This window comes from Salvelinus sp. IW2-2015, linkage group LG33 (genome assembly GCF_002910315.2).
Source record: "Salvelinus sp. IW2-2015 linkage group LG33, ASM291031v2, whole genome shotgun sequence".
Lineage (NCBI taxonomy): Eukaryota > Metazoa > Chordata > Actinopteri > Salmoniformes > Salmonidae > Salvelinus > Salvelinus sp. IW2-2015.
In genome coordinates, this window is record NC_036872.1 from 4,025,945 (window position 1) to 4,051,981 (window position 26,037).

General features: G+C 49.0%; 1 protein-coding gene across 9 annotated transcripts in view; it reads right to left on the bottom strand.

Moving 5' to 3' along the window:
- Positions 1-26,037, bottom strand: part of arb2a (ARB2 cotranscriptional regulator A) — a 197,394-nt gene that overhangs the window by 159,490 nt on the left and 11,867 nt on the right. For all 9 annotated transcript variants that reach the window (XM_023978239.2, XM_023978245.2, XM_023978237.2 and 6 more), the window contains exons 5-6: positions 19,467-19,532; positions 18,196-18,387 (exon numbers count right to left, since the gene is read on the bottom strand). In XM_023978239.2, coding sequence (XP_023834007.1) covers positions 18,196-18,387; positions 19,467-19,532 — 258 coding nt within the window. The remainder of the gene's footprint in view (positions 1-18,195; positions 18,388-19,466; positions 19,533-26,037) is intronic.

Consider the following 26,037-nt stretch of genomic DNA (forward strand, 5'->3'; position numbering starts at 1 on the left):
CTCCTGCAGCTCTAAATATGAATTACATCGAAAACATTCGATTGCAGGAGTTTTAAGTTTCCATTTTAAGGTCACGTGCACAAGACCAGTGCTCGGAGAAGGGAGGAGAAAGTGCATATGGGAGTTAGTTAAGCGGCGAAGAAGCAAGTTGGGTTCGTCGACTTTCAGGTAGTAATTGTGGTTCATTTCACTTTACCACGCATAGAAGGACCAGTGTTCCGCATGCATTAGATCCACCCAGAGATGCAGGTCTGGAGTCAGATCCTATTACTCCCACTAACCTACATCTGTATGACTTATCACTACACACTGCTCTAGGATCAGCATCTACTGACGCACAGTTATCTCCTAAATAAGCTTCAACACTCTCAATTGAATCCATTACTTTCTACTACGGTTGAGAAGCGATTGCAGCCTAAGGATTGGTGCCATGTGTAATTCTCTAACCTAGGTGGATGTAATCCCTGTTTGGTAATCCTGGTTTTTGCCACCAGTGTCGCGCAGTGAATGAAAGCCCAATGAACTAGTGAACTCTGCACCTCCAGCGGGCTACTGTAGGAGCCTAATTACCAGGCTTGCATGGCTTTGTCCCTTCCTGGCTCCTTCCCTTGTAATTCACAGCTTTTGATCTCGGGATTCATGAGCCCTCGGTGTTGCCCCTGGCTTTGGGTAAGTGAACCCATCATTTAATACAACCACGGACGAAACACGTGACTGGTAAGAAATGCACACAGTCTGCACTCCTACATCGGTTGATGACTTCATGATGTCATGGCTTCAGCTAAATTGGGATCCTAATAAAAACATTTGATTAAATTCACCAAGTCACTTCAGAAAACGGGAACTCATCTCCAGCCAATGTCCCGTGTGCAGCCCACTTCCAATTCCCGCCGTAAGCCAATCAAAAGCGTTAATACCATGAAAGGCGTTGTGAGGTACATAAAAGTCAGACATTTTGCTTCATTTCAGAAAATCTTTATACTGGCTAAGCACCGTCACTTGCTCGCCAAATCCTAGCTGGCATATGTCGAGCAACCGGCTGCGGTCAGACTGTGGGGAGGAGGTTTACCCGTCTACCGTCCAAAGGAAGGATGGACGGACGGGCCAAACCTCGAGCTGAGAGCCTGGTCTCCCAGACAGAGTCCCGTGGGTTGGTACTCAACCGCAAGAACCTCATGGAGTAAGGCTTTCATCTGGCTCTTCTGCTGGGTGAGGCAGGGTGGCTCTGACTGTGGAGACAGAAGAGCAGCCTGAATGGTGACACTGCCACTTATCTGACAAGACAAGTAAAGAGGAGGGGAGAGAGGGAGTCAAAAATACTAGCTGTAATAGATTTCAGAGTGCTGTTGCAGAGAGAGAGAGAGAGAGAGAGAGAGAGAGAGAGAGAGAGAGAGAGAGAGAGAGAGAGAACAATGGAGTGGTACGCTGGGAGTAAACACAGCATGAGGGAAACGAGGGACTCCCACCGATCGTTTCGACGTGTCTCTGACACTGGAGCGGATCGACTCGGAGCTCTGAGGGCACCGCACAAAGAGAAGCCGGGGAGAAACCAGCTCTATCCTGGCGACATGGGGGAGAGAGCCCAGGAATCCTGTGCACCGGCTGACGTGGACGAGGGCTATGCAGGGGACGGTTTGGGGGACACAGGCTCCAATAGGCCGGGAGAGTAGCAGATGATGCTTTACCAAGGAGGACGGAGGTGGAATGTCTATGGAGAGAGGAGGAATGTCAGGAAACGGGCCACATTACGGGGGAAGGAAGTCCACTCCTTAGGGCTCATGGCTAGTTTGGGTCCCCTTGCAGGGATGACGGTCTATGGGATGGGTGCAGCTGTACAGGAGGGGTAGGAGAGGCGTGTCTAGAGAGAATGGAGTAGAGAATGGAGTAGATCCTATCCTCAGGAGTGCCACTGTTCCCAACACGTCACATTTCTCAAAAGTAAAAAAAAAAAAAAAAAAAAACACCCATTCGCAACCCACTCGTACAGTACACACGGACATAGGCACGCACGCACACACACCGACACACACATGCACTTGCGCAAAGACTCCCTCACTCCTCTCCAGAATTTCACTACTTATAACACCCTTCTTAACCATCTCCAATTTCTTCCTGCTTGCCTCCCGGACTCTGTCCTCTGTCTGCGGCTGTGTGTGGCAGCATGTCTTTCAGGGAGCAGGGAACTGAGGGAAGAACTTCCCAATTAAGACAGGGTAATGGGAAAGGCTGTTGTGCCACAGGCTGCAGCTCGGCCAAACTTCATTTAAAGGAGGCCCGGCCTTTGAAAGTGAGGCCCGGAGCGAAGCAGCGCGATAGCTGGCCCAGAGTACCACCACTTACCAGGGACGGTACCCAAGTCTCGCTGCCTCACCCGGAAGGGTAAAGTCCTCATTTACTAATTGACGATCACCAGTGAACACATTGTCGAGTCAGAGAAGCCAAACATCTATCAAGACACTCAATTATACGACTGCATATGGAACCATTACCCAGACTCGGACCCCAAGGCCTCGATGACGACAATAACGCCAGACAGCTCAAAAAGACCTTCAAAATCACCGCAAAAATTCCTCAAGAGCTCCTTCTGTAGAAAATGTCACTTTGGAGGAAAACAGAATGACACTGAGTTGGCTTTTAAGCCGTGATCAACGACAGAGAAGCACAACAATGACAACTTCTTCTGAAATGTTTTCCTTCTCTTTCCGTCCTCCGGAGAACGGGAAAAGAGGGAGTGCGGTATAGTAGCTGTCTCTTATACACATCTAGATGTGTATAAGAGACAGGTATAGTAGTGAGTGATGATTGACATACAGCGATGGAAATCCCATCATCTACACGCCACAGCAGGAGTGGGTTTMGGGGGGGGGGGGATACAACAGTTTACATTGCAGTGGGGCATGCCCTTGATGTCACGGCTGACAGAACAACAGGAGCAACAATACTTTGAATACGGAACAACCTTGATCACTGGCGTGGTGGCGAGGAGGGGAAATTCAAGATGCTATAGCTAGCTAACGACAAAACACAACACTGGCGCACTGCGTCAGAACTGTCACGGGCGGTGACAGTTCACACGACTCTCTTGAACAATTAGTGGGCCCAGCTACCGTTTCTACGGCGTTCGGACGCGCATTCCAAGCGCACTCACCATGACCGTTTCATTCATAGAAATCCCATCAAAGTAGGAAACCGTTCAATTAAAAATGATGATTCGTGGGGAAACTAACTCAATATAAAAAGACACTACATAGGTTTTATTGGACCCCGACAAGGCTACATAAGATGGGACTGACCAACAAGGTTGAAGATGCCAGAAAGACACCGGTAACATTTAGGAACACGCAATACGGGAATGTACATTAACGCCAGCTTTCTGGAGGGATGTTTTTGAAACATCTGGAGGATTGGTTGGAGTTAACAATCCCAGTTTCACCGCGAACGTGTCTCCTGGGCGATAGAACAAGAGTTGCCTAATCGCTGTTGGTATGGTTACAGCAGCTCAAGCAATCCTTAGCATTTGGAAAGGCCGTGCCACTCCTACTCAGAAAAGCGAGACTAACAAGTATCCCAGGAGGTAATAATAACCAGGCAGGCGGCGCCGGAGCATGACCCAAAAAGAGAAACCACAGGCATGAGTGTCCGCGTCGCACACTCTCAATCATATTCTCTGGCTGGGTCTGGGATAAAGAACCCTGTTGCTGTCTGGTCCATCCCGCGGTCTCCACGCCAGTCAGAAGCTAATCAAGTCATTGGAAATAACACCGGGCGATGGTACCTGTACGCAATCTAGCGGAGCAGGTTTGATGAGCCAGTACAAGGCCCTGGGCCAACTTCAAAAAAGATGGCGAAAGGAGAAGAAGAAGGAGAAGAAAAAAAAAAAAGCGAGGGCTTTTTAATTGAACAGCCAAACTTAAAGAGACTTCTCAGTATCCTTTTCTCCAACAACTGGGAAAAGGTTAAGCATGCCCTCAGCAGACAGGCTTGGTGCAAGGGTCTGCTGTGTGAATCACTGGGGAGGCTAGAGCTAGTTGGATGGTGGAGGGAGAGGTGGAGGTAGGGAAGGCGTGAGGGAGAGTGGCTCGGGTTAATTGAGGGGAGTTCACAGCGCGGCCATGTTGTATAGGGGGTGCCCCTGTGATCGTGGCAGGGGCCCTGCGGATGCTCTCTCTCTCTCTCTCTCTCTCCCTCCCACCTTACCTCTCAGTACAGCCACCTGACTCATGCACCCGCCAACACGCAGACACACACATACACTCGTAGGCCATGAAACCTGCCATCCTCACAGGCCATGAAACCAGATCAATCCAGCCCCTACCGTACACTCTTCAACCCAATTGGTCTACCTTGGGAGAGAAACTTCGCTCAGAAATAAAGTCTATTAAAACGGAAACTTATTTCCATATGTTCAACCTGTAACTGGGCAGGACCCTCCCACGCACCTCAGTAGGACCCTTTCTCTGTAGGTTATGTGCCCCCAACACGCTGCACCGCACCGGGATCACGGCTGCAGGGGCGCGCCACTGAAGTAGGTCACGGTGTGGCTGGGCTACGGAGAGGCGCACACACACACACGGCTGGAGACGACTGAGGTTCTGGCACCCTGGCGATCACAGGAGGAGGCGGAGCGGAGAGTGATTGGGCCTTTCTAGGTCACGTCTCGCGGCGGCGCTCCTCTCGCTCCGAGCAGACCCGACGCCATTTAAACCTAGGCAGCAACACCACATGGGAGGCTGCTTGAAACACAGCACACTGCTGGGCTATGGTGGTCGCTACCTCTGACTCCACCTCCGCTCTCTCGCTCTCCACATTCCCCTCTCTCTCTCTCTCCGCAGTATTGCCCTCCTCCATTATTTCCCCATCTAAATCCATTCTGTCCTCTGCAGAGGGATCAGCCTGTGGACTTCAAAGGGGTTGGAACTGGGTCACAGACTGACACTGCCGCAGTACACATATATCTTGGCCAGGGCAGAGAGAGACAACTCATTCAGTTTCTATCGCACTCTCTCTCTCTCTCTCGCTCTACCCATCTCTCTCTCTCCACCCATCTCTCTCTCTCGAATGATGAGGGAGTTTATCAACACTGGATTTGTTTTTCGAATTCTTTGTGGGTCTGTGTAATCTGAGGGAAATGTGTGTCTCTAATATGGTCATACATTCGGCTGGAGGTTAGGAGGTGCAGCTCAGTTTCCACCTCATTTTGTGGGCAGTTTGCACATAGCCTGTCTTCTCTTGAGAGCCAGGTCTGCCTTCGGCGGCTTTTCTCAATAGCAAGGCCATGCTCACCGAGTCTGTACATAAGATTTCCTTAACTTTGGGTCAGTCACAGTGGTCAGGTATTCTGCCACTATATACTCTGTTTAGGGCCAAATAGCATTCTAGTTTGCTTAGTTTTTTTTGGTAAATTCTTTCCAATGTGTCAAGTAATTATCTTTTTGTTTTCTCATGATCTGGTTGGGTCTAATTGTGTTGCTGTCCTGGGATTCTGTGAGGTCTGTTTGTGAACAGAGCCCCAGGACCAGCTTGTTTAGGGGACTCTTCTCCAGGTTCATCTCTCTGTAGGTGATGGCTTTGTTATGGAAGGTTTGGGAATCACTTCCTTTTAGGTGGTTGTAGAATTTAACGTCTCTTTTCTGGATTTGATCATTAGCAGGTATCGGCCTAATTCTGCTCTGCGTGAATTATTTGGTGTTTTACGTTGTACACAGAGGATCATTTTGCAGAATTCCGCATGCAGAGTCTCAATTTGGTGTTCATCCCATTTTGTGAATTCTTGGTTGGTGAGCGGACCCCAGACCTCACAACCATAAAGGGCAATGGGTTCTGTAACTGATTCAAGTATTTTTAGGCAGATCCTAATTGGTATGTCAAATTTTATGTTCCTTTTGATGGTATAGAAGGCCCTTCTTGCCTTGTCTCTCAGATCTTTCACAGCTTTGTGGAAGTTACCTGTGGCGTTGATGTTTAGGCCGAGGTAGGTATAGTTTTCTGTGTGCTCTAGGGCAACGGTGTCGAGATGGAATTTGAATTCTTGGTCCTGGCAACTGGACCTTTTTTGAAACACCATTATGTTGGTCTTACTGACATTTGCTGTCAGGGCCCAGGTCTGACAGAATCTGTGCAGAAGATCTAGGTGCTGCTGTAGGCCCTCCTTGGTTGGGGATAGAAGCACCAGATCATCAGCAAACTGTAGACATTTGACTTCAGATTCTAGCAGGGTGAGACCGGGTGCTCTTCTAGTGCCCTCGCCCTCGTTGAAATATATGTTGAAGAGGGTGGGGCTTAAACTACATCCCTGTCTCACCCCCCCCGGCCCTGTAGAAAGAAATGTGTGTTTTTTGCCTAATTTAACTGCACACTGGTTGTTTGTGTAGACGGATTTTATAATGCATGTTTTTCTCCCAACACCACTTTCCATCAATTTGTTTAGCAGGCTCTCATGACAAATTGAGCCGAAAGCTCTCTCTCTCGATGCTAGTTCACAATGAGAACGACCTTCCTGTGGGCACAGAAAGGGTATAGGGCTGTGGGACATTGGTAAGGCCATCAGGAACAACAGAGAAAACCGGGAGAATGTGCGTATGGAGGCTTATGGCGGGCTCGGACTAGGTAAAACAGCACAACACTACAAGGACACATACACATACATACTTCAAAGGGCAAGGCACTGTGGGTAACCCACGGCAGGCAGGGCATTACTACTTACAGAAACAAAACAAACATCACACACGCACGCACGCACACACACACACACCACCCCCAGAAAGGAGAGAAAGACAGTGAGGCAGGAAGAAAGAGCAGGAGAGAACAGAGAGACCGAGAGAGGCAGAGCAAGGTCAGTCAGAGCACAAAGCTGCAGGGGCAATGTGTTTGTACACTTTGTGAAAAACACAACTCTGAACGAACGAGAGAGAAAGATTGGAGAGAGAGAGAGCAAAGCCCCTTCTGCCTCATCATTACAATGAAGTGCATAGAAAACAAAACCGATCAGCACTAAACCCTCAAACCACTCGTACACACAGACACACACACACAGTACCAGGGCCAAGGGATGTTTACCGAAGATGTAGCTTATAACCTGAACTGGAGCGACTCAGAGACATCAAAGGCAAGGCCAGAGCCTATCATCGCAGTACGGCCTCCGCTGATACACAAGCACACACCAGACACACACGGGGGACACGGGCTGTTCCCCTTCAAGTACCACCACAGATGTTTCTCTGTCCATCAAAACCTACAGATAGGATACCTGATTTCCAAACGGGGCTCTATAGTACGTAGCGAGGTTAGAGTCCCTCGGTGGCACTGTGCGTGTGTTGTGTGTGCCTGTGTGCGCGTGCTTGTAGGTTGATGCCGAGATGACTGACGGCAGGCAGGGGCAATAACACAGTGGCATATGGCGCGCCTAGTAACCGCAAACTTGACATAAGCGCAAACAACTCAGCCGAGCGTGTCCCAGTCCTAAGAGGGTTAAGGGATAGGCTGTCAGCATATGGGAGGATAATAACACATATCACCGTGACGATAACACACTTTAGGCCGCGTGTCAACTTTAAAAAGAGACGGAAAAGGAGAGAAAATACATAGGCTGATGACTCCGACAAAACACTTGACAACGTCTCAAGACGAACCGGGTGAGAGGGAGGGAGGGAGGTAGAGTTTGAAACGGATGAGGGCATTGAAACACACACACAGAAAACTACCTACAAACACACCAGGTGCCGAGGGTCATTCCACGTGTCTCCTGTAGTTGACCCTGTGTGCTTCTGACCTGTAGTGACACCAAAGACAGAGAGGGACATACTGACAACACCTCATTACTGACTCCATTCTCTGTCTGTCTCTCACACGCACGCAACACGCACCCATGGACACACACACACAGAGAAGAGAGATACAGAGAGAGAGAGAGAGAGAGAGAGAGAGAGGAGAGAGAGAGAGGAGAGAGAGAGAGAGAGAGAGAGGAGAGAGAGAGAAGAGAGAGAGAGAGAGAGAGAGAGAGAGAGAGAGAGAGAGAACGAGAGAGAGAGAAGAGAGAGAGAGAGATGATGAGGAGAGAGCGACCACAGAGAGAGAGATTACAGAAGAGATACATAGAGAGAGAGTACAGAGGTAGAGAGAGACACAGAGGAGAGAGAGATATATACAGAAGAGATACAGAGAGAGAGATACGAGAGAGAGATACAGAGAGAAGAGAGAAGTAAGAGAGAAATTACAGAGAGAGAGAGAGATACAGAAGAGATACAAGAGAGACAGAGAGAGAGAGATTACAGAGAGAGAGAGATGATACAGAAGAGATACAGAGGAGAGAGAGATACAGAAGAGATAGAGCCTTTGAACAGAAAACCCTCAGCCTGTGACCAACCAGTAACCCAACTGACCTTTTGGAGGAACGCATCGTAACAACATACACGGCCGCAGACACAAACACAAACTCGCACCACCACTGCGGCCTCGGGGTGACACTCTCGCTCTAAGTTCACACACGGAAAAAACTGCCTCGGTTAGAATGACCGTACAGAATCACACACGCCTTCCCGAGAAAAGCTACCCACATAAACAGATCCAAAGATAGGCCCTATCTTATGCCCATACAGTACAAAGAAAGACAGCAGCAAGCATGCTCCATGCGCACACACAAGAGCACCTGGTCGTGGGAGGTGGGGAAACAGAGAACGGAGAGGTGTCATGTGTCCTATGAATTAACCCTATGTTGATGTGACACCCTGTGTGTGTGTGTGTGTGTGTGTGTGTGTGTGTGTGTGTGTGTGTGTGTGTGTGTGTGTGTGTGTGTTGTGTGTGTGTGTGTGTGTGTGTGTGCGCGCGTAGCAGGATGGTTCACAATGGCAGGATGAAAGGGAGAAGAGAGTGGAGGGAGAGGCAAAAGGAGGAAGAGAGGGAAAGAGCGCGAGGTAGAGTGACAGGGGTGAGATGCAGGCAGATGCGCTGTCAAGGCTCTGGGGCTCTTGAGGGGTCTTGGCCAGGTGACACCGGCCCCAAAGCCCAGTACACACACGCACGCAGGGAGGCACGCACACACACAAACCTTCTACCCAGCACAGATCATATTTCCGTTGAACTGCTCAATATAATGTACATGACAGTGTAAATTTCCATTCTAGCCTGCATCTGTCCGTGTGTGTGCGTGTGCGCGTGCGTGTGTGTATAGTAAGCCTGTTTCAAGGACAGAGACTACTCTCATTGGGGAGGCAGGACGCCCTATCTGAATCAGATTACATGTCAAACATGGCTGTCCTATGAGCACCTAATGAATGCCTAATGAAGCCCTTATGAACGGCCTGGTCTCATGCCGGCAGCCAGATCTTTCTCCGCAGAGGGAGGGCTAAAACTGTTTGCCGCGATGTTACGTGGCGTTTTGGTGTAACCTCGGCGTCATTGCTGCAACCCCGTTAACCCCGATTTAAGCAATAAGTTCTCTCTCATCGATCAAGCCCTCGACCAGCGCGAACCGGGAGCATGTGTGGACGCTGCACACGCCTGGACTCAAACTTGACCTCTGGACTTCCTTGGTGGCTGACCGGGTGTCCGCTCCCCTCCCTCTGCCTCCTCCCCAAACTCAATTTCCTCTGTCCAGCTCCGGCACCTCGTCTTCTCACCCGGGCAAGCCCAACGCCACGTGAAACCCCATGTAACATAAACAAGCAGCGGAAAGGGGAGGTGGGGGAGGGGGGATCGATAGCTGTTTTAGTGGTGCGTGTGTTCTCTGTGCCTGGCCTCAGTGGAGTGTTCCCAGGAAGACAGTGAGCAGGAATCCACCACACATACACACTGCCTCGGGCGCTCTGGAAGAGAGTCTAAACAAGACCGTCCCAGCGGGACACACACACGCACACACACACGCTACACACACACACTGCCCCGCAGCTGCAAACGACCTACTACCCACCTCACACACTGCTGCCTTGATGATATCATTTGTTAATTTGGACAAAAAAAAAGCAATTATCAACACTGGGGCTAATAAATGCATATTTCCGAATAATGTTTCACCACTCAGATCAAAGTTTCCCCCCCCCGTTTCTTTTTTGTTCTATCCATCCTGCAGCTAGCTAGCTGGTTTCTGATTCTAGTAGCGTGAGCCGCTCATCCTTTTCTAGGGAGGGGGGGGGAGGGGTGTGAGTACTGTGTTTCTTCTTATTCCGTGTCTTCAGAAATCATATTTCGTTTGTTTCCCTAAAGAGGACAGGAAGCCCGAGGAAGCACTGTTTTTTTTCTCTGTCCTTTTCTGACTGACAAATAAATGGTTCCAGAAAAGTAAGACAAAACGAGACCATAGTCAATAGAGAGCTGGGGGGGAAGCCACACACACACGCAGCAATCTAATCCTGGAAGAAGAAGAAAAAAACTATAAACTCCAAACACACACGCTTAATATGCAAATACACACTGAGCATGGTGTTCCATTGTTCATAAAGAAGCAGAAGAGTGTGGGGGGGGGGGGGGGGGGGAAAACCCTGTGATGAGAGATTCACCGCAGCACTGTTAAGATAGGGAATACGACCACGAAATAATGTTTTCTCCCCTTCTGATCAATTTTTAATTTGGCCTGTGCAGGCGAGCTCTTCCCGGGTCTGGGCTGGTAATAATTGGGTTTTATTGACAGCTGCTGTCCCGCGGGAGGCTATTTAAAAGAGGTTTAACCCCAGAGCAAGTCTCAGCCTCTGCTGCCTTTGAAGGCGTCAAGTGCATTGATTTTTACTGCAGGAAACGCTGCACATTCCACCTGGAGATATGGGTCCCATGCAGGGCCTCAATTACAAGGCCAGCTCAGACCAGCCCATCCTCTGACCCCTTCACGCACGGCACGGCCCAGCACACTCCTTCGATGCTGCCCTCCCGGAACCCCAGAGAGCCTCGATAACCCAACCCCTAAACACACACACACACGCCCTTCTTGTACATGCATATATACATCATAACCTAACCCCCAAAGACCAGCTTCCACCATGATCACCAGATGAGAGGAAAAACGCCCTAAGATTTACACACAAGCAACGTACACTGCTATTTAATGCAGAGAGCAGTCAGAGAACACACACACACACACACACACACACAGGAGAGCTCAGGGCTAGGGGTAAAAGGAGGGGATTTGAGGAGAAAACGGGGAGGAGGGAGAGTAGAAGGAGAGAGCGAGAGAGAGCGAGAGAGCGAGCTGCTGGTATACAGTATCACAAAGCGACGAAGTCGAGAAGCACATTTTGAAAAAGACATCAATCCAGCTAAAAAAAATTACAATTAAAAGAGCAACATGACAGAAATTAAACCAGATTCCTGTGTTAGAGTTCAGCCCGCTTCCCTGCCTCCTTTCAGCCTCCCATTGAAATTCTGGGCAGATACAAACCCCTAGGCTTTTGACACACTTTTGAAAACACCACACCCCCTCTTTCTTTCCAGCAAGTCTCCAGTGCCGAGCCTAACTGACTAGAAAGAGCAAGGAGGGGGCGGGGTGGGAGGAGGGTGTATAAATCCTGTTTTTTATTAAATACTTTATTTTCAATGAACTGCACGTTTGCCTTGTTTTTTTTTGGGGGGGGGGGGTTTAAGGCATTTTCCTTTCTTACTCTGCGTGTGTGTGTGTGTGTTGTGTGTGGAGCAGGAGTGAGGGTTGAGGGTTGACTTAAGGGGTTGTTGGGTGTGGGGGGGTGCACTGCAGGGAGAAAGGGGGGCGTCGCGAAGGGGATGGGGGGGCTAGAGGTAGGGGTCAAAGATACATTCAAAACCAATCAGAAAAAAAAACAGATATGCTAAAAATATGGATTGGGAGAGGGAGCGTGTGGGATTAAAAAAGTACGAAAAAGAGATGCATGGTTGAGGCTACAGCAGAGTTACCGTATGTATTGCTGCTGTCAAATGCTCTTCTTCACTCCCTCCTGCGCTCCAAACGCCACTGGGAGAGAGCAGCTTCCAACCCCAGCCAGGGCACCCGTGACACAAGTCAGTATTCAACGTCCATCCATGTCTGAGGACGTCGGGAGACAACGCGGAAACTGGCCACTAGGGGCAACAGTGAGCACTATCGCCTTCAAATTGGTAATCCAGTGATAGGAAGTTGTTTTTGAGATTTTTTGTTTTGAGCGTATCCCAAATCTGAACCCTAACCTTAACCAGATTTCGGAGTTAATGCCTAAACTTAACATTTGACACTTGGAACGTGGATGAATGTCTAACGCTGACGTGAGAGCTAGTTGTCCGACCCACAATCCCTCCATCCATACGGGAGACCTTGGTAGCCTACTAGCAAGCTTAAAGAGTGGTGTGTGTGTGTGTGTGCGCGTTTGTGTTAGGCTTGGGCGGTATACAGTATATATAGTTGAAGTGGGAAGTTTACATACACTTAGGTTGGAGACATTAAAACTCGTTTTTCAACCACTCTGCAAATTTCTTGTTAATAACAAACTATAGTTTTGGCAAGTCGGTTAGGACATCTACTTTGTGCATGACACAAGTCATTTTTCCAACAATTGTTTACACACAGATTACTTCATTTAGAATTCACTGTATCACAATTCCAGTGGGTCAGAAGTACACATACACTAAGTTGACTGTGCCTTTATACAGCTTGGAAAATTCCAGAAAATGATGTCATGGCTTTAGAAGCTTCTGATAGGCAAATTGACATCATTTGAGTCAATTGGAGGTGTACCTGTGGATGTATTTCAAGGCCTACCTTCAAACTCAGTGCCTCTTTGCTTGACATCACGGGAAAATCAAAAGAAATCAGCCAAGACAATAGTACGCAGGTATAAACACCATGGGACCACACAGCCGTCATGACGCTCAGGAAGGAGACGCATTCCGTCTCCTAGAGATGAACGTACTTTGGTACGAAAAGTGCAAATCAATCCCAGAACAACAACAAAGGACCTTGTGAAGATGCTGGAGGAAACAGGTACAAAAGTAACTATATCCAAAGTAAAACGAGTCCTATGTCGACATAACCTGAAAGGCCGCTCAGCAAGGAAGAAGCCACTGCTCCAAAATCGTCATAAAAAAGACAGACTACGGTTTGCAACTGCACATGGGGACAAAGATTGTACTTTTTGGAGAAATGTCCTCTGGTCTGATGAAACAAAAACAGAACTGTTTGGCCATAATGACCATTGTTATGTTTGGAGGAAAAAGGGGGGGCTTGCAAGCCGAAGAACACCATCCCAACCGTGAAGCACGGGGGTGGCAGCATCATGTTGTGGGGGTGCTTTGCTGCAGGAAGCACTGGTTCACTTCCCAAAATAGATGGCATAATGAGGAAAATTATGTGAATATATTGAAGGAACATCTCAAGACATCAGGCTCAAGACATCAGGCATCTCAAGGCTTAAGGACAACAAAGTCAAGGTATTGGAGTGGCCATCACAAAGCCCTGACCTCAATCCTATAGAAAATGTGTGGGCAGAACTGAAAAAGCGTGTGCGAACAAGGAGGCCTACAAACCTGACTCAGTTACACCAGCTCTGTCAGGAGGAATGGGCCAAAATTCACCCAACTTATTGTGGGAAGCTTGTGGAAGGCTACACAAAACATTAGACCCAAGTTAAACAATTTAAAGGCAATGCTACCAAATACTAATTGAGTATGTAAACTTCTGACCCACTGGAAATGTGATGAAATAAATCACTCTCTCTACTATTATTCTGACATTTCACATTCTTAAAATAAAGTGGTGACCCTAACTGACCTAAGACAGGGCATTTTTGCTAGGATTAAATGTCAGGAATTGTGAAAAACTGAGTTTAAATGTATTTGGCTAAGGCGTATGTAAACTTCCGGCTTCAACTGTATCCTGGGATGGTTTTAGGAGATAAAGCAGATCGCGTTCTTCATTTCATCCGTCATATTCTTTTTCATTATGAAGCTTACCGGTACTCCCATCACATGGTGTGTGTTTACAAGCACACAATGACGAGAGAGTCACTCACCGTTGTGCAGCACAGTATGGGATTCACAACAAAATGTTTGCCAGCTAGATATCTTCTAATTATTATTAAGTTAACCGTCTAAAATGTTCTAAATGCTCCGCAGTTGTGCATTTGGTTAGCTTCTTGCAAAATCAAGCTTCTCTTGCTAAAAGCAGAGAAACGTCTCCTGGATCAAGAGCCTTGCTGTCTTATATTTGTTTTGTGTGTGCAGCAAACTGGGAGTAGCATTTTTGAGTTTCTTGTGTAACTTTGCGAGCCGGAATGTCTGTCCTGCAAAAAGTTTATATCAGACACTGTATAAAATGTTCGCTAAGCGCTCATTAGCATTTAGCTAGCATTCCCTATGGGATTTGACATGTACTTGTTAGCATTGCTAACCTTCAGATTACAGAGGCTCAGTGGGGTTTGAAATCGTGTTCAGTGTTCAGTGGCAATATTACCGAATATCCTAGGATGACGCAAGGTTGGTATGGTAATCTGGATACCGCCAAAGCCTAGCTTGTGTGTACATGTGGGCGTGCGTTTGCCTAGTTGCATGTTATCCTGAATATTGCAGACAGTATGTGACAGCATTTCCGATCGCTCCCCTTCAACCATGAATGACAACAGTGTTTGTGTACTGCACCAATCCACTCACAATCCCAGGTAACTACTAGAACCCAGCACTGCTAAACACATCCTGCCCACATCCTCTTCTCTCTTTCTTTCCCTCTCTCTTACCACTGGTCGGTTGGCCTCTCTTTTCTACCTTCCTTCCTTTCTCTTGCTCTCCCTCTCAAAATGCAGCCTTGACAGGGCCAGAAGGTAATGATACAGCTGCCATGACGCAACAAGCAGACCTGTCCACTGTCAAGAATTGAAATCATGAAGGAATAAGCTGTCATTAAGAGGGCCTCTCCCTGCAGTGGAGCTGTCAGCCGGCTGCCTCCCTCCCACCCCTCTCTCCTCTCCTGCCTCCCGACTCTGCCTGTGCTGCCACTGGGGCCCGCGCTGGAGTGGGCTCCCCTCGCCTGTCACTTTACAGCCAGGCTCTGGGAATAGCGCCACTTCCACACCATCCGCAACAACTGTGCCGAGTGTGAGGGAGGGTGGTGTGAGTGGTGGAGTGTGTGTGTGTTCGTGCATGCTCTGTGTGTGTGTGTGTGTGTGTGTGCATGCTCTGTATGTGTTTGTATGGACACGTGTCTCTGTGTGTGAGCATGGATACATGTGTGTGTGTACAGCAAAGTGTACTCACACATACAATATCTTAGTAGTCATAAACGGGAAGGTATAGCTGTCATATCTGGGCGTCGATTTTTTTGAAACCACACACTCAGGCATTGCTTATTTAATTGTCATCGTCTTGGCGACAGTGTGATCGCTTGTCATAGACATAGGTACAGCATACTTGTTATCCATGGTGGACGCTACAGCTAGTCGTTTTCACTATGGCTACTGATATAGCCGAAAGGCTGGCGTCCCAGAAATAAGTGTGTTTGAGTAAGGCAGGTCTGACGGTGAGAGCCGGGGAAGGATGCCCTCAGATTCACCCCTGATGGGGGAGAGGCACATGCCCGGTCAGGGGGAGGGGGTGTCTGGGGTCTGATTAACCAGCGCAAACTCCTTTTCCCACAATCCACGGCTTTGCCAGAACTGATCCCATTGGACAGGAGGCCGGGGCGAAGTGTGGCTTCAAAAGGAGGACGGAGAGGAATGAAAAGTGGGGGTTCTCTACCGCTGAGACATATATGGTGTGAATTCCCCCCTCTGCCCGGCGATACGGCTGCGGGTGCGTGTGCGCATCCGTGTTTGTGTATATATGTGTGTGTGTGTTGGCTAAAAGGCTCCCTTTGTCTCCATTAGAACACACTGGCAATGACTGCGGAGCGCATGGTTCCTCTGCATCTCGTGGTAGTACACACGAGACAGGTCCAACAGGGGGTAACACAGGGAGTCAGATGGGGGGGGCATGTTTGAGGACGGGGGGGTGAATGAATTGTGCATCTGCACGGAATTGCCTTTGTTAGAAAACAGTATAACAGTTTATTACAGCAGAGTACCATTCTGGCATGGTTACCACATAAGGAGAGGGAACACCTAAGGCCCTAAATCAGTCCCGCCTACACTTTAGCCTCCTCAGACAGTGCACACTCCGCCGATCAATATCCTGGACACTACAGCTCTCTCTGTGGCTGTACAGCTCTCCAAGAGAGGAGTCTTCCGGACAGGAAGGGGAGAAAATGAGAGAAGAGTGGAGGACATGATGAATCTGCAGCGTGAAGAGGTTCTACTTGATCTCCTGGTCGGCCGTGCGTTAATCAGCCCACCTGAGAGGAGAGGCGGAGATAACGTCTCCTCGTAGAGTCGGGCTAGAGCTACCACTCAGGTAGTCAGAGAGGGAACTGCCTGTCTGCCTGTCTGCCTTGCTTCCGCTTTACCTAACCAGAGTTTTTCCTGGTCTGGTCAGGGAATAACCCCTGGCTTTCCTCCTAACACCTTTGCAATCTCAGAGGACTCATCTTGGGTCAGTTGAGCATTTTCCATACTTATGGTTAAGGTTGTGATTGGGAGAGGAGGAACTGATCCTAGATCTGTACCTAGGGGAAATGTCACTAGGAAGCGGCAACAGTAGTGGCTAATAGGTATCCAGCCAGAGTGGAAGGACTTCCTGTAAATGCCATGACGATGTGTCAAAGGCGTAAGGATACGGCTCCTTGTTTTATCGTGATGAATGGACACGGCTACACTCACAGCGGTCTCTATATCTCGCCTGTCACTTTGCTTCTGAGGAACGCAACTCTCCGGGCAAATGTAATAATAACCAGTCGTACTGTAACACACACACACACACACACACACACACACACACACACACACACACACACACACCTGCTCCAGTCGCGCCGGGAAATAAACCTGGCCGTCTGCGCAAGTCTTTATGACATTTAGAAGGCGGGAGAGAGGGGGAGAAAGCAGGGATCTCCCCTAAGTCAATTTGAACGGTGGGGACGATTAAATTAGGCAGGTAGCTTAGGCCAGGTTGACAAATGAGCGCTGTGATGAGGGGGGAAATAAGAGTGTGGAGAGCCGGGGCTTCCGGCGCGCTGACGCAGACCTGCCGTACACAAGGGCACGGGGGAGAAGAAATGAGAATCTAAATTACACTTCACACAACATCGGCATCACGGCTCGCGCTAAAACTTCACCTGGGTTTACACATTATGGATGGAGGAATGTGGAGTCTGTGGAGGAATGTGGCTGGGGGTTTTCATTGGAGAGAGCCCTAACAAAACAATAGAATACCTCTCTGTGTCAGAGAAGGAAGTGAAAGGAGAGACTCGAGGTGGTCTCAACGCTTCCCCAGTCCCGTCGGCCTAGTTGACTCCTAAAGGCCTTTCTTCACTACCTCACATCACCACCATTATCTACAACAACATACTGCTTCCACCCCCCCCCCCCCACAACCCAAGCCTTGGCTATCTCTAGGGTACATACTCGTGAAGGAGGGCACGGCCGGGATGCTTTCCAAGGGTCTTCGAGAGGGGGGGGGGTGTGAGAGCGAGACGGAGAGAGGTAGAAAGAGAGAGAGGGAGAGATAGAGTGTGTGTGTGTGTATGTGTGTGTGTGTGTGTGTGTGTGTGTAGTGTTGAGGGGGGAGCCATGCAGATCAGGGAGCACGGTGATGTGAAGCTGCTGCAGACCTGAGGGCTGACCTGCAGCTAAGACTCCACACAGACAGACAGAGAGAGAGATCACAGACTAGAACACTGAACTGCAGTACTGCAGCCGCCAGTGTCACACAGGGGAATACAAAGAGAGAGAGATAGAGAGGGGCGGGGGGGGGGGGGATTGAACAAGATGCATGTACATAAATAGGCTTACAGGCCTGCATACTCTCACAATAACCCGTTTATAAAATGACAAAGTACTCAACACAAATCAAAATGAAACCAAGACATATATACACCACAGAAACAACACAGAATCACATGTGCAATGTCCCTTACACACACACACACACACACACACACACAGCAGCCTAGGCGCATCTAAAAGCCCCAGCCAAGCTACAGCCCTAACCAACCAGGCTAAAATAAATCACAAGTCCACACCCAGGTCTGCCATTGACAAACAAGACCCATACCTAAACACAATCTGCAGAGCCCACCCCATGGTTACCCCATGGTAACCCCAACCACCCCTGCCAACCTAACACCTCTGTACCACTGGCAGGCTAACCCCCCCCCAGTGTCACCCGGGTGGGCGGCGCCCCTACCTCCTGGGCGCGGGTGATGAAGGGGATCTGTGTTCCCGAGTCAAGGTCTTGGTTGATGATGAGGCGTCGTGCCCACTGGCCGGCCCGGACCACCCCGCACCCCTGGATGAGCACCAGCAGCTTGGCAGGGTTGGACATGGCATCAGCACTCAGGTAGATGAAACTCTTGGGCTCCTCCTCTGTGGCATCCACCTGCTCACATGACACAGTATCATCCTTTCATTAGTGCTGCAATTTGAACAAATACGCCATCAAAATCGTTTTCAGAAGTACAGTACTCGGAAGGCCACGTTAGCATGTCTTTGGAAGGCGGGTGGGTGGGACGGGGGGGTCTGACATCCTCCGTAGTAACGAATAAGTCCTTTAAAAAAAAAATATGTCCAATGAGTGTGTCCTCAACTGCCCTTGGATGGACGAGGTCCCCAGTGTGCCTTGAGGAATCTCTGAGGAGACACGCACTGTCCATAAAAACCATGGGTGGCAGCTACAGGAACCTAATCCAAGCAGCTAAAGAAAAGTGAGGGGGAGCCTCTCTTCTCAGCCTTTCTTCTCCTTTTTTCTCTCGTTCCCTCCTTCTATACTTGGCCCTGGTTAATCTGTTTCAAATCTGTGGTCACAAGTTCAACTGGACGCAGGTGGACGGACCCACCACTACCACACGCCCGCGGAACCGTGCGATATTCCGGCGGAATAATGAGATAAATAGGGCAGGCAGAGTGTAAAAGTGTACAGGTGTAATAAAAACTGGGTTAGCTAGGTGATTTATAGGTTGTCCGTGCCGTTAACGGCGCATCCCTGCGCCAGAACAACAGAGGCTGTAAACATTCGCTATGAACAGGGATAGAGAAATGCTAAGTGGAAAAAGGACCAATCTTCCTCAGAAACGAAGATCAACAGGGGGGGGTGGGGGGAAGTCAAGCCTGTGTTGAACGTTGGGATGAGCAGAGAGCAAGAACGGACCAGTGAGAGGGAATAAAGTCCCTTTGAGTGCATTTGAATGCAAAACAGATTAAGCGACAGCTTTTCCTGACTCAGAGACGACGTGTCACAAATACAGTTCATTTGTTGAGGAGACACATTTGGACAAAGAGAGAGAAATTAAAAAGCGTATTTCCTTCTCTCCGATTCCTAGTTTTCCGCGGGACACTCGACATCATAATCATTCTCGGAAGCCGACGCATTCACGTCAACTTTCACGTTTAATATCCCCCATAATCTTTAAAAGGCCTGAACGCCTCGGTTTTTTTTCTTTCTCACTCGCAAATACTCACCGGCACGATTTCCTTTGTCAGGTTGCACTTTGTCTCCAGCAGTTGGTAAACATAATGCGTGATGATCTGAAAGACAAAGACAAAGAAAAAAAACTGAAAATCTTTATTCACAACAAACACAACGAACACAACAACGGCACAGTTTGCGGTACACACCTCACGTTGATGCCACTTCCAAATCCATGTACAGCAACACAGCAAGAACAGCATGTAGCTTGAGTGAAGGAGCATGTACTTTTACTTGGTTCGTGTACACAGTGTATAGTCAGTGTATTTGGCCCCTAGACAGACAGGCGGTACTGTACGTGTGAGCTAATTGAAAGTGTTTGGAGTTGGACGTGCCGTGCTCTTGGAGCTCAGAGCAGTCCCGGTATAGAGGGAATGGACGCCAAGGGAGGGAATCTGTGATACAAGCACCGAGCTGATGTTTATCCTCCCAGCCACAGCACTGAGGAACTTGTATACAGTGCAATTTCAACCCCAGGCCAACGGTTTCATGGTTCAATGACATCAACTACTTTTTCTTTCTTCTTTAACCCCGTCTCCTCCCCTTTCTCTCGCTCCCGTTCGGACTCCTCGGCAGCTGAAAACATAAAGGGCTTTTGTGGCGTCGTTTTGTTTGGACGCGAATGAGAGAGGGATGAGGGAGGGGGAGAAAGAACTTTCTGACGGTCGTGTTTTGGCGTGTTTGTAGCGGATGATGATGATGATGTCTCAGCTGTGGCGGTTAGGGGGTATTACTGGGGGTGTTTATCAGACGTGCCCAGCCTGGCATGGAGGTGCAGCGATGTGGTCTAGTGGCCCAAGCCGGGTGGGCGAGGACAAGGGGTGTGTGGTGTGGCATGGTGTGGGTGAGGTCTGTGGCGCCTGGGGGGGAGGTCTGCTGTGACCACAGGGACAGCTGGACAGGCCAGAGTCAGGTCCCTCCCTGTCCTCTGTGTTTGTGTTCGCTTTAGCTGGACTCCCTGGAGCCGCACAGGACACCAAGGGGCTGGGAGGGAGAGAGGAGGCGCCGTGGAGACAGAGCGTGTCAGGTCTGAGCCCTGAGACAGACAGGCACACACAAACTGAGTGACCACTGTCACACTGTTGCCTAGGTACTTAAACCTATTTACATCAGTACAACACAACATAGTTGTATACACCCATACCCCAAAACTACCAGATAGCAGTATGGTACGGTCACAGGTTCCAATACAACACTCCACAACATTGCACAGAGTTAAACCAATACCTAGAAGTTCAATATTCAAAGCCCACAGTCTCCTCTAAGCAAAGTCAGAGGGAAAAGGCTAATACCAATCATTATAACCACATGCTCTTTTAAAGCCAAAAGAAAGTCATTGCTAACCTGATTATGTGTCTAAAGAAACACATTATGGACAAATGATGCCGTGAGATATGATTAGGAGGGACTAGCCAATCGCAGGCCTGGCGGACAGACCAAATGAGATGACAGATTTGACCATTTGACCCGCTAGATGGGGAACGCTAAGAGACATAGCTGTGGCCACATCAGCTAATTCACTAAATGTCAGGCTCCCTGATGAAGACTAAAATGATTGCAAGGTTCAATATGCACGTTTTTAATGGCATCAATAACCCGAGCAGGAAACTTCATTTGTGCTACATTATTTGTTCAGCGCCTCAGGTGGCCTGAAAACCATCTGACGTGGAAAAAGATAAGGAATGGGGAGGTGGGGGAGGGGGGAAGTGGACTGAGAGCGTGTGTGTGTGTGTGTGTGTGTGTGTGTGTGTGTGCGCATGTGTGTGTGTGTGTGTGTGCACGCATATGTAGGCAGAGCACGCATGAAACAGAGTGTATATGTGCTGTTTCGTGTGTGTCCGTCCGCCGGTACACAGAGGTCTTTGTTCAGGTTGACAGACAGGCCCAGGGTCAGGATACAGGGGCTTGCTGATTGGAGTCAGATGAGGAAGCACAGCTCTGAGATCAGTATCACTCCAGGCCCGGATGAGAGAGAGAGAGAGGGAGTCCACACACAAGCCCAAAATAACAAACCCCACAGAGCACTTTTTAATTTATTTTACCCTTATTTATTATTTTACAAGGTAAGCTGACTGAGAACACGTTCTCGTTTACAGCAACGACATGGGGAATAGTTACAGGGGTGAGCAGGGGGCGGGGGATGAATGAGCCAATTGGAACCCGGGGATGATTAGGTGACCATGATGGTATGAGTGACAGCTTGGGAATTTAGACAGGACACCGGGGTTAACACCCCTACTCTTACGATAAGTGCCATGGGATCTTTAGTGACCACAGAGTCAGGACACCCGTTTAACGTCCCATCCGAAAGACGCCCCCTTATTACTGCCCTGGGGCATTGGAATATTTTTTTTGGGGGGGGGACCGTCCAACACCACTTCTAGCAGCATCTGGTCTCCCATGCAGGGACCGACCAGGACCAACCCTGCTTAGCTTCAGAGGCAAGCCAGCAGAGGGATGCAGGGTGGTCTGCTGCTGGCAACATGGTCAACTTAGATGACATGGTTACAGAGTCAAAATATCATATGCTGATGAGAGCCAACCCACACACACACAAAGAAGTGCAAACACACACACACTAGAAGAAACTTCACTACTATGTGAAAATGGCTACTATCGCTGCGTGGGCCTCAGCCATCTCTCTCTGCAGCCGATCAGCGGCATAAGCTACAGCACTTTGTCACATCATTAACACAGTGTTATTAGTCTTATAATGAAAGGCCTGGCCCTGCAGGTAGTGGAGGAGTGCTAAGTGGTTCTGTCTATCTCTCCCTGGAACCATGTCTGTCTGGGGCTGGCTGCCGGTGCTGCTGAGGTTGATTGTGATAGTGGGGGTGCACTCAACACTGACGGAGATTGGGGACATTTGGCTGATGCCCCCCCCCCCAAAAAAACAGCCCAACCGTCAACATTAGACGTACTGCCGGTATTACTTAAACTACTCGCTGTGGCAAAAATGACAGCGCGGCCAAGTGTGGCGAGGAAGATGAGGAGGAGGAAGATGCATCTACCCCTGACCCTGGGACATCAGTTGGATGATGTCTGCACATGTCTCTGAAAGCAGCGTAGCGGTCACCACCTCCACATCCCAAGGTCTCCTCTACTCATCATCGAGGCCAGGCGATTCTAAACAGACCTTTCCGTCTCCCTTTCTCTGGGGGCCTATGTGGTTCGTTTTAGGGGAAGTGCTGTGGTGACGTACCCCCACGGTGCCCCAGGAACCAGGAGGAGCAGGGAGGAAGGAAGGGTTTACAGAAGGGCTCAGTCTGTTGGAGAGAAAGGTAATCCTAGGGAACATGTGTGTGGCTGGTGCCAGCTCCCACCGCGGTAGACCGCTGAGACTGCAGGGAGGGAGGGTGGGTGACTGGCCTTGACCAAGCGCTTTCCACTGAGTGGGCGAGCGATAGCACCCCCCCCTCCCTCAACGCACCTCTCCTACCCTTCTCCTCTTCTCTCTACTGCCCCCATCATCTCACCCCCCCCGGTTAAGGCCTTAATGAAGACCACTGTGTCGGTAAGTCGATCTGTTTGTAAACTAACCTGGTGGAAAAACCCTCTTCAAACTAACAAGGGAGGGCCTTCCTCAGATAGAGAGGGAGAGGGGTGAAAGAGAGAGAGAGGGGGTAGAATCCAGACCTCCCACATTGTGTAATGCTCTCTGATTACTCCAGTCATGCTGGGTCCAGCTGACCTCTCGAGGTGATAAGGAGATGATCCACCGGACATGGGGGGGGGGGGAGAGGAGGGAGAGGGGGGGGGGGGGGGGGGGGGGAGAGGTGGGGACGAGGGTTACAACTAGGGTTGCAGAGCAATCAGTAATTTGCCAAAGTTACCAGAATCTTCAGCAATTTTGGTAATTAACAGAAAATCTATGGCAATTATAGTAAATTATTGTTTTATTTTTTTACAATTATTCACATATTTTATTCATTTCATTTCATTCACCATACAGTTATAGTAACTAGACCATATGGTTCAATAAAAAAATGGCCTAATTAATGAAAAAAGCATCTAATCAACAACGGCATTACCTTTACAACTGCAACTTGAGCAACTATTTACTTTTTTCACAACTGCCACCAACAGTTTGATGCCAAAATATTGACAACAAATACATACTGATAATGTGTACAAAAACATAAAGCATTTTTCATGCTGAAACCCTGATATTAAAAAGAAATGGTATTCACTAAATTGATGGTTCATATTTAGGAGAATGTTTTACAGCTTTGTCATTCTCGTTTTTATTTCAAAATCATCTTAGTCAATTATTTCATATATGCGATGAGGCCACACAGAGGGCCAGAGATAATTACAGACGCCTGTGATCATCTGAAGTACCCAAACGGGCCACTAGATGTCTTGTGATAGGTTACATAAAATCCATGAAAGAAACCAACATTCTGGTAGTTTACTGGTAAACTTCTAAAGTTTCCAGTAAAATACCCTCCCTTTGCAACCCTAGTTACAACTGACATGGGGGGGTGGGGCGGGGAGATGGGAGGGTTACCCCGGGTCTGACCGTAGCTCAAAAGCCCAAACACAGGCCACAGTTGGCTATGGAACAGGCCTGCCCTGCTGTAGATGTGGGCCTGAGGAATGGGAGAGTGACCTCTACTGACTGTACTGGCTGGTTTAAGTACCGCTCTACCACACTTCCCAAACAGAGAGAGAGAGACAGAGAGAGAAAGACAGACAGAGAAAGAGAGAGAGAGAGACACACGAGAGCAGGCGGTCCGGAGCTCTCTCTAAAAGCCACTTACGCAGAGAGGCACACGGCGACGATATCAAAGCTGTTTACATAATGAAAGTGAGGAGAGCTCGGCATGCTTACAGTGACAGGGGCCCGGGAAAGAAACGCTTCTTCTTTAAGGAAGAATAGAAAAAGATGAAGAAAATCCCCAAACAACAACAAAAAGACAACGGCAGCAGTAAAGCAAAGCTACGGGAGGAGAGAGCAAAAGGAAGAATAGTGTTTATTTTAAGGGTGGCCTTGTCTAACATCAGGCTGAGATTTAAAATAGAGTCAATTGTTGTCTTACTTCAACCCCCTCCCGTCTCGTCTTTTTTTATCAGTTGGGTATATGGAAGAACAAAGCTCCCCAACGCAATTCCCACAAGGTTCCTGTGTTGCGTCTGCCTGTATCTGGGGGAAGTTTCTTCTCCGGAGAGAGGGAGGGCGGGGGGTGTCTGCATGGAGGCTCATCTCACTTCCTCTCCCGCTCTCCCTCCTCTCAGGCTACGCGCCGTGCTGCGCTGCACTCCTTAATGGCAGTCTAATGACCACCTCAGGTGTTACCTCAGAAGCCGGCCGAGGGATAATTCACTTTTAAAGTACGGCGCCGTGGCTGCCTGTGCTCTGGCTCGCCTCCCTTCCCCGCCCACCCCCCAATCCCTCCCTTTCTACCAGCCGCGCCGTGGGGTTCGAGGAGTGATGAGATGCCATAAATCAAGAGAGACAGCTGCCATTTTGCTCCTCTTTAGAGGGATCCTCTTAACTTCCAAAACAAAACGTCCGTGACTGATAGGGGTGTGTGGGCTCGCCGTTGCCATCGCGCGCCCTGTTTCCCATCTCGCTCACGGGTATACAGTAGAGCAGAGGCCTACTGCTTCCTCCCCGGGTGGGTGAAGGCGAGCGTGTCTTTTTGCCATTTTATCATCACCCTTCAGTTGTGCACTCCTTTTAAAAAGGTAACATGACCATACTCGTGACTATATAAAACACCAGATTGCGGATTAAATCGGCATGTACTGTTCATTTGATCAATTCAACTGCATGTACAGCACACACAGGACCCACCGGTGTTAACTAGTAGCTTTGAGCTCGTCGTCGCAAAACTGGCTCTACTGTATAAAGGGATGAGCCAACGATACACACGGCAGAGAGAGAGAGAGAAACACACAAAGAGAGAGAGAGAGATCTTCACAATACAGCCATCTGGCTGGGCCCAGGTTCATTAGAATATTGTGTGTGTGTGTGTGTGTGTGTGTCTGTCATCCCACAGATGCAGGGAGGTGGGGAGAAAAATCCTCATTTATTAACAGCTTAATTCAGCTCCATCTGGGCCTGGCATCATGCTTGTCATCTATCAGGGGGAACTATCACTTACAGCAACAATTACACTTTCACTGAGCCCTACAGGGCCCAGGTCACCCTGATTCTACACACACAGGCATGCAAGACCGCGTGCGCGCACACACACACACACACACACACACACACACACACACACACACACACANTACATACATACATACATACATACATACATACATACATACATACATACATACATACATACATACATACATACATACATACATACATACATACTCTGTTCTCCCCTGCCCCCACACACTATACTATCAGCATTTGTAGTTAGCGCTATGCTACGCAAACAAGGGCTAGTGCACCTCCTACCAGGCTCTGCCGTTCACAGCAGACCAGGGAGAACAGACAGGGAGAGAGAGAGGGAGTGGGAAAACGAAGGAGGGGACGCAGGGAGGGATCAAGAAGAAAGCGGAAAGGAAAAGAGCCGGGGCAAATGGCGGCAGACGTAGCCA